We start from the raw sequence: 8,977 nt of genomic DNA, 5'->3' as shown, positions 1-8,977 counted from the left end.
GTCTCCTGTGACCAGCAAAGGGCTGAGATCTGCAGGAGCTGAAGGAGGACCTGGGCTGGGAAGGAGTCGGCCTCACCCCTTGTAATCTGTCATTTTCCTGTGATGCTGTTTGCCTGGCCAGGAGAATCCCTAGTAACAGCTCTTGTTTACAGGCAGCTTTGCCATGCAGGCAAGACCTCCCAGTCATTTGGTGTCACAGCTTAGTGACATCACCAGCCACCCCACATCCCTGAAGGGGGGGGGCTTCCAGACCATGCGTGACCACCCACATCTCAGGACCAGGACCTCTGGGCTTGGGCTATTTAGGAACTGAGCTGGAGGGTAGGAGGGAAGGGACTGTGCTTGAAGGGAGCTGAGATTAGTCTGGACCCAACTGTTTTGTAAGCTTCCTTCCTGAGCAGACACAGCTCTACAACCTCAGATGCTGGAGACCAAATCATCCTCCTGGGTCTGGGCAACTGCAGATGGCACCAAAGGGAAGTCCTGTCTTGAGCAAGGAAACGAAACGAGACAGATCCATGTGCCTTGGAGGTGAAAGCAAAGGGAAGAGCTTTGTCTGTGCTGAGATGGACCCATTGCTCCAGTCAGTGCCTGCTCACTGAGCCAGCTGAGCCCTGAGGTGTCCTGTCCAAGTCCCAGAGGGGAAAGGGACCCTGCTAGACAGCACTGACCACTGAAATACCCCACCCAGCCCAGGAGACAGAACTGGCAGCAACTTCCCTGCCCCTGGGAGAGACAGACATACCCAAAGCTGGGGTCAGAGGGTGCTCAGGGGTGTCTCTGCCATGCACCAGCCTGTCTCAGCCACTGGCCAGGGTCTCTGAGGAGCAGGGCTCCTGCCCAGCCCTGCCAGCCCTTTGGACATGCAGCTAATTCTGTTTCTCACCTCTATTTTATTTTTGCAGTAGAATAGGTGGGGAAAAAGCCCTCAGCAGCATTGCTCTGATGAGTCACTATAGAAATAGCTCCAGGAACATAAAAGACTCCTTTGTGTCACTACAAAGTACATTATTGGGCTGGTACAGCAGACAGAATAACACAAGAACTGCAGATCACTTACCCAGCTGCAAAGCACAGCAGTGCCCTGCCCTGAATTTAAGCAGCACATGTAACCTGGTCCATTCTGGTTTCAAGCTCAAAGGCATCGGGTCGATCCTGCGGGTTAGCAGCCAACATGTCTTTCAAGAGCTGCTTGATCCCTTCAGACATGGAAGTCCTGCGTTTCTGAGGGATGTGCAGCTCCATCTTTGGGTTTTCTAGCAGCGCTTCCCCAACGGGCACAATCTCAGTCCCCTGCTTGATGTAGGTCCCCAGCAACTCCTTCTTGGTCTCGGCGTCGATGAACGTTATCCTCTCGATCATGGCCCAGATGATGATGCCAAGGGCAAAGATGTCAGCCTTGGCAGTGTAGTGGCCCTCCCAAACCTCAGGTGCCATGTAGAAGTCAGAGCCACAAGCTGAAGACAGCCAGTACTTGTTGACATTCACACTTCTGTTCTCATGCCCACCCTCCTTGCCCCGAGCGGTCAGGCCAGCGCAGACCTTGCTGAGCCCGAAGTCGGCCACCTTGAGAACAGGGGTGCCAGACTTCTCTGTGATCAGGATGTTGTCTGGCTTCAGGTCCCGATGGACGATGTGGTTCTTGTGCAGGAAGGCGATGGCGCTGGTCAGCTGCAGCATGAAGCTCCTGGTGGTGGCCGGGTCGGGTCTCCGCGACAGGACGTACCGGTTGAGGTCTCCCCCTTCGCAGAACTCCATGACGAACCAGAGGTAGCAAGGCTCCTCTGCATAGCCCAGGATCCTCTCACCTGGCCAGGAGGGACAAAAGCAGGAGTAGGTTTTTAAGCCACATTACAGAGTCACAGAGTCACAGGGGTGGGAAGGGACCCTCCAGAGCTCATGGGGTCCAACCCCCTGCCAAAGCAGCTCCCCAGCTCATATTGCACAGGGCGGTGTCCAGACGGGGCTGGAATCTCTCCAGAGATGGAGACTCCACACCCCCTGGGCAGCCTGTCCCAGGGCTCCCTCACCCTCACTGGGGAAAAGTTCTTCCTCTGCTCTAACTTGCAGCCATTGCCCCTTGTCCTGTCCCCACAGACACTGACAAGGGGCTGCCCATTTCCCCCTGCAGCCCATCCTTCAGATACTGATAAACATTAACAAGGTCCCCCCTGAGTCTTCTTCTCTCCAGGCTGAACAGCCCCAGCTCACTCAGCCTTTCCTCACAGGGGAGATGCTCCAGCCCCTTCATTATCTTACAGAACATCCACACTAATTCAGCACAGACAAGGGATGGGTCTGGTTTATGCAGGTAGTAAAGGCCTTAGGAACATGACCAGGACCTGCAGGGTACCAGAGGTGATGCCAGCATTGCCGTGGCTTCAGGTGGTTTAGGATCCTGCTGACTGCCAAGCCCCAGCACCACCTTTCTCTGAGCCCACTGCCTGGTGGCCAGCTCAGGATCCCACAGCATGAGACCAAGCACCCATCTTCCCAAGCCTTTGCAGGGAGTGTGAAAGCAGGGGGTTATTATCCTCCACTACCACCACCAGACAACCCTCCCCAGGCTCCAGAAGCCAAAACAACAGACACTAAAAGCACAATTAGCATGACAACAATTACCAGGTCTGTGGGACCAGCAGCTCTCCCACCCCAGCTCTGCCACAGGAGGCAAAGACCAGCTTGTCCCTGAGACTTCAGTAGTGCAACCCCAGTTTGGGAGTAAATCACAGCCCTTCACACTGTGTAGTACAGCCTAACTGCAGTCACACCAGTGCCTCTTCTCAGGCTGTGTCTGTGCATCCACCTGAGCCCTGTGACTGTGCTGGGGCAGCTCTGCCACTTCACACAGCTTTTGTGAAGTGCCAACAAGTCCTTTGGAGAGGGGAAACTGGAGGCCCAAGTAGCAAACAAGGTTGAAGGGCAACCTCAGTCGTGCTCACAGATATAAACACTCTCTCCTCAGCGCTGCTGCTGGAGACCATGGGCCAAACACCATCCTCTCCTCACCACACAGCGACCTCAGACTCAGAGGACCTCAGGTCCCATTTGTTGCATCCAGGTTTCACTCCGCAAACCCCTTGCCAAGACAAACCCCTCTCTTGTACATAAACTGGCCAGGCTGGGGAAGAGGAACAGTGTGGCACTGGGTAACGGGGCTGGGGCTGCTGCTGGTGCTCCCCAGAGCATCCTGGAGTCGCTGGCAGCAGAGCCAGCCCTGCCAGGCAATGCCAGGATGCAAACCCTGCTGCCAGAGCAGCCAGGTAGAGCTGCACACACAACCCAGGGCATCATTCTGCTGGAGGAACCAGGATTATTTACTGGGGTTTTTTTTACACTCAAGCAGCACAAGGGAGAAGCTTGAGGACACCCCTGGCCTCTGGCACAGCAAACAAGTCACAGGGATGAGTCCAAGTGCTCTGAAAGCAGTTATATAAAACTCCACCCATCTGACAAAGCTGGGGGGTTGTTTTGCAAAGCCCTTGAGAGCATCTGGGAAAGCAAACTTCCAGCAGCAGGTAAAGCCAAGGACACCAAGCCCTGGGCTGCCCAGCACCCCTGTCTGCACTGGTCAGTGATCAGTGTGGGTGGAAATATTGGTTATTTGCACAAACAGTCTGTATCCATGGCTACTGCTATGGAAATGAAAGGCTGCACAACACAAGGGTTTGGCTGCACCTCCCTGCCCTGGGCAGGAGATGAAGGGTTAGGTCAGGGGGATGGGGAGGGAGGGAGAACAGGCTGAAGGTTCAGGGCACTTGGGTGGACTTTGAGGGGCCAGATGAGACCCTGCAGTGCTGGAGTGGGGCTCAGCCCATCAGCCAAAGGAACAACTGGGAGCAGGGCAGTTTGACTCTGGAGAGCAGAACGCCAACCAGGAATAGCAGCTCCTCCTGTGCAAGGAGGGTGAGACTGGCATGACAGCATGGAAACTGAAGCAGAAGCTGCTCATTTCGGGCACAGAGACCTTTGCACAGCCAGAAGAGCCCCAGCTCACACTGCTGCCACCACCTCAGGCCTGCTAAACCCCAGTGACACAGCAGCAGGGCACGGGGCTTGGCTCCCCCACTCCCCTCAGCATCCACAGAGCCCCAGCAATGGGGGGCAGGAGGGTTTGGCTCTTCTCAGCCAGGAGCTACACCACGATGGGGGGCACAGCAGAGCCCCCAGCCCATCACACAGGGCCAGGAGCATCAGGCCAGGACACAGAGGTGGGAGGGTGGGAGCATTCACAGTGCTGACAGCCCCTTCCCACGGGGAAGCTGCTCAGAAACCAGTTCACCAGCAGCCAGGACCTGCTGGCTCTGACAATCCAAGGTTTGTTTTTAGGATAAAAAGAAAGGCTCTGATTTAAAACTTGGCTCCTGAAGCTCAGCAAGCACAGGGAAGACGCTGCTGACCCAGTAGTAGCTGCAAGTACCATGCTCTCCACTCTGGGTGGAGCGCTGCTAGGAGAGGCTTAAGCCAAGAGTAATATTTCCTCATTTTCTTTCTATAATCTGAAAGTGTTTGAGCTGTTAAATCATCTTCCTGCCTTCAAAACAAACAGCTTGAAACATAAAGAGCTGGGGAGCCGCTTCCTAAAGCTGACATGTTAGCAAACTGGAGCCAAGCAGCCAAGAGATGAAGAGATGCAGCCGACAAGCCCGAGCCATTCCCCACCACCCCCCCTGTGCTCCCTGCCCCAGCACAGGACAGCACACCTCAACCTCCCCATCCCTGCAGCAGCCTTCCCACAACCTATCCTGGGAGCTCGTTAACAGCTTGCTAATTTGCTTAGCAACACAGGGAGGGGGGGGGGTGGGAGAAAAAAAGCTGATCTAATGGCAGCAGCAGCAGCATCCCACTGCTGCGTGTAACCTCTGCCTCCCTCTGCACTGCACACAGGGGCTGCACCAGACACCAGGGCTGGCTGATGCTGACACAGGGGGGTGATGGCAGGGCAGCCCACCCAGCGAGGCTGGGCATGGCTGGGAAGTTGGTGGCCCCGTGGGTGAGGTGCTGGGAAGGGAAACCTCACTCCTGCTCACTTGGTGAGGCGGCTCTGCCGCTGCTGTGGGTGAGGAACAAGCAGCACATGGCTGTGCACAAGCCTGGGAGGGGCACGTGGACCAGGGCACCAAGCACACTGCTCAAGGCTGTGCCTCTCTCCCTCCCCCCCAGGCTCTGTGCTGGGCTCTCAGTGTCCTTTTTTGCTGAAAAATAAATGATTCTGTCCTTAAATTTCTTCTCCCCCATCTCCAGCTGAAGGAGGTGCAGGCTCCAGGCTGGGGCTGGGACCCACCATCGCCTGGTAGCCCAAGAGTTGTGCTCCCCATTGATAAAAGCTCCCTGGCTAATCCCCCCCTGTGCCCTCAGCAGGTTGGCAGAGCATCTGTGCAGGCCCAGAAATAGCCCAGCTGCGGGCGTGCAGAGCGGCACGGCCGCCCCACGCACACAGCCCACGTGCTGCACGCAGGGCAGGGGGCAGCAGGCAGCCCTGGGAGGCTCACCCAGCTCCACACTGTCTTGGGAAGCTGTTTACCAGTGTTTTATCAGAGGCAGAGCTTGGGAAGGCAGCAAACACAGCCTCTGCCCCAGCCTGTGGCCAGGGCAGTGACTCTGAGCTGGGCAGTGACTCTGCCTCTCTGGCCTTGGGATGGAGAGCCCAGCTCTGCTCCCATCTCCAGAGGGCTGCAAGCAGGGCAGGGACAGGCAAAACCCTCCCCACAGCATCAAGTTGGGGGGGGTTTCTCCCCACCTAGAGACAGGGGGCACCCATAGCTGAGCCAAGAGCTTCTCCCCCAAGCCCTGCCACCTCTTCCCAGGGTGTGCACCATGAGAAGGGGGTCCCAGAGTCAGCTGCTCTTCCAGGGAGGTGTGCCCACCACAGCACATAAAGGAAGCACACACAGGCTGTACAGAGATCCCCTCTCAGGGAGTGTCTGTGCATGGAGTGTGGAGGGAGAGCAGGAGCAATCTGCATGGGGAAGAGCTGGGCAGGCACAGACATGTTCCTCCAGGACATGTTCCCCCCCAAAAGCAGGGCAGGGACAGGCAGGGCAGCCCAAGAGCCTGGCATCTGCTCACAGGATGCACCTCAGCATCCTCACACGAAGTCTGTGCCTCTCACACAGCTTGGAGGCTGCCTACACTGGGCTGGGGGCTGAGCTGGGGGGAGCACGAGGAGATGGAGCCCCCCGAGGAGAACAGAGGGGTCCTAACGCCCAAGTTACTGGGTGGGAGGGTTGGGGGGAGCTGGCTCTGGCTGTGACAGGCTGGTGGGCAGGGGGCAGTGGGGATCCAGGGCTGCAGTACTTTTCCACATCCTCACTGCACGTTGGCAGAGCTCAGGCTGACAGGCAGCCAAGGGAGCGTTTCGGAGATGTCACCACAACAGCCACCGACTGTGGCAGGAGAAGGTGACCCCTGGCAGCCCCATGCTGCTGCTGAGGGACCCCAGGGGGAGAAGGGGGTGTCAGGCCAGGCTACAGGCACTGCTGCTTCCAGGGCTGTCCCGTAGAGCCAGCGTTTGGGAGGGGGACAGGCACAGGAGAGCACAAAGAACAGTCCCACAGCTGTAAGAGCTTGAGGAAGCAGGAACAGCACCCTAAGAAGCTGCAGCCTCAGGGTGCTTGGAGGAGGCAAAAAGCAGGGACAGATGTCCCCATGGTGTGACTGGGGTAGACTGGTGAAGGTCCCCAGAGGAAATGCATGGGCTATGGCACAGGTCAGGATAGCTGGGGGAGCCCCAGGAAGGGGGGGAAATGGAGGAGGAGGAGGTAGGTGCTGGCAGAGGGTGCAGGGAAGGGCTGAGGGACATGCAGGGCTGGGTCTGAGCCAGGAGGTGCTAACAGGGTCCCTCAGGAGTAGAGGCACAGGGCTGGGGTGCCACAGAGCACAATGAGACCCACAGAGTCACGGGGATGGGGCTGAGGGAAGGGTGTCCCGGGGAGCAGCACGCAGGGGATGGGGAGTGGAATGGGCACACAGACAGACCCCCAGGGCACAGCGTGGTGCAGGGGTCCCACAGGGTTCTCTGGGTGTGTGGCAGCAAACAGGGGTGCTGTGCAGCAGAGGGACAGGACAGAGTCAGGGGACGGAGCAGTGGGACCCCAAGACTAGCAGTGGGGACAGAGGAGTCTGGGACAGCCAGAGGTGCAGTGGGGGGAGCTCAGGGGGGGCTATACCAGAAAAAAGGTGATTTAAGATGGAGAGAGGGGTGTTGTGAGAGCTGGGGTGGGGGATGGGGTCTTTGGGTGCTTCTCTGAGGGCAGGTGAGGCACAGGAGTGATCCAAGCAATGGGGGATGTTGTGAAGCAAGGGAGGGAAGGAGGGAGGGAGGGAAGGAGGGAGGGAGGGCAGCAGCAGCAGCACCTGGCGTGGGGGTGTCCAGGACGGGCATCCCCGGGGAAGGGAGACCCCAGGGCATCCCACATGGGGCACCCCCGACGACAGCACAGAGGCGGCCGAGCCCGAGTGCTGGGGGAATAACGGGGGGGGGGGGAGGGGGGGGGCAGGAGGCCCTGGGAACGGGGCGGGAGGGGGGTGCTTCCCGGGGGGTGGGGGATGAGGCTGGGGCGCTGAGGATGCTGCTTGGGGAGGCCTCGGGGAGGAAAGGGGGGAGGTGTGAGGGGGTCTCCAGGGAGAGGAGGGGCAAGTGGGGCCTCCTCAGGGCTGCCGGGGCGGGTCGGGGGTGTCGGTACCTTTGAGGGAGGTCTCGACGAGGCGCAGGTAGAGCTGGCTGCGCTTGTTGCCGTGGCTCATGCGCTGCCCCAGGCCGTGCCGCTGCAGGACGCACTCCTCGAAGCGCACCACGTTGGGGTGCTGCCGCCGGAGGCTCGTCAGGGCCCAGAACTCGGCCAGCGCCAGCTCCACGTTCTCGGGGGCGTCGCAGCGGATCCGTTTCACCGCCAGCCGGGCGCCGCTGCGGCCCGACACCGCCTCGTACACCACGCCGTAGGCCCCGCGGCCGATCTCGGCCAGCAGGCTGTACCGCGGGGCCCCGCCGCCGCCACCACCACCACCACCACCCGCGCCGGGCCCCGCCGCTGCCGCCGCCGCCGCCGCCGCCATAGGGCCCCTCCGGGCCGCCCGCCGCCTCGTCACCCTTTGTGTCCCGCGGCGGCCGCCATCCGCCGTCTCCATGGTGCCGCTATGGGGGGGGCCGCGCACCCTCCGGCCGCCCGGCCGCCCCCCCCCCCCGCCCCGCGGAGCGCCGCGCCGGCGAGGGGGCACGCGCCGCCGCGTCGGAGGGCGGAAAAGCGCGCCCTGCCTGCCCCTTTAAGCGCTCAGCCAATCACGGCGCCGCGGGACGAACCACGGCGGCGCCGGGGGGGGGGGGGGGGTGTGTGTGTGTGTGAGCGGCGGGGATGGCGCCGGGAACCGGTTTCCCCCCCCACCCCCCGCCACAAACTGTAGGGAAGGGGCCGGTGCCGGCGGCCCCGGTAGCGGCGCCGTTAAACGGGACGCAAAGGGCGCCTCAGCGCGGCGGGGGCTCAGCGCGGCGGCCGCCCCCGCCGCCCCCCTGCCGCCGTGGTACGCGCCGCCCCGGTGTAAACAGGCTGCTCATGGGGGTGGCGGCGGCCCGGGGGTCGCTCCGCTCTCCTCCTCCTCCCACCACCCCCGGTCCTCCCGCTCCCCGCAGGGCCCAGCACGGCACGGGAGAGGCGGAGCGGGCCCGGGACAGGCCCGGCACGGGGCTTACCTGCAGCGCGGCGGCGTGGGAACGGGCGGGGGGGCGGCGGGATAAGAGCGGGGCCGCGCGCCCTGACGTAACCCCTTATGTAACGGCGGGGGTGACCCGCCCCTCCCCCCCCTCCCCAACCCCTCCTCCCACCGCGCCGGGACGGCCGGTGCAGCGAGGGGGGGGTTGCGGGGGGGAGGGGGGGGCGGCGTCCGGCGGGGCCGTGCAGCCGTGCCCGGTGCACCGGGAGGGAGGGGGTGGTGCGATGGGGAGGAGGGGCGGTGCACCGGGAGGGAGGGAGGGAGGGATGGG

General features: G+C 61.2%; 1 protein-coding gene across 1 annotated transcript; it reads right to left on the bottom strand.

Annotated features, from left to right (window-relative positions):
- Positions 1-1,095: 1,095 nt before the first annotated feature.
- STK35 (serine/threonine kinase 35) lies at positions 1,096-8,142 on the bottom strand (the record flags this gene model as incomplete). Its single annotated transcript, XM_084271727.1, has 2 exons — positions 7,686-8,142; positions 1,096-1,808 (listed from the first exon to the last, which is right to left on the bottom strand). Exons 1-2 carry the CDS (start codon positions 8,125-8,127, stop codon positions 1,096-1,098), a joined length of 1,155 nt encoding a protein of 384 aa, XP_084127853.1. The 5' UTR covers positions 8,128-8,142.
- Between the last annotated feature and the right edge of the window lie 835 nt (positions 8,143-8,977).

The sequence above is a fragment of the Gallinula chloropus genome (assembly GCF_964237585.1).
Source record: "Gallinula chloropus genome assembly, chromosome: 16".
In the NCBI taxonomy this organism is placed as follows: Eukaryota; Metazoa; Chordata; class Aves; order Gruiformes; family Rallidae; genus Gallinula; species Gallinula chloropus.
The sequence above is the reverse complement of the archived record's forward strand: the minus strand, read 5'-3'. Positions and strand labels throughout refer to the sequence as shown.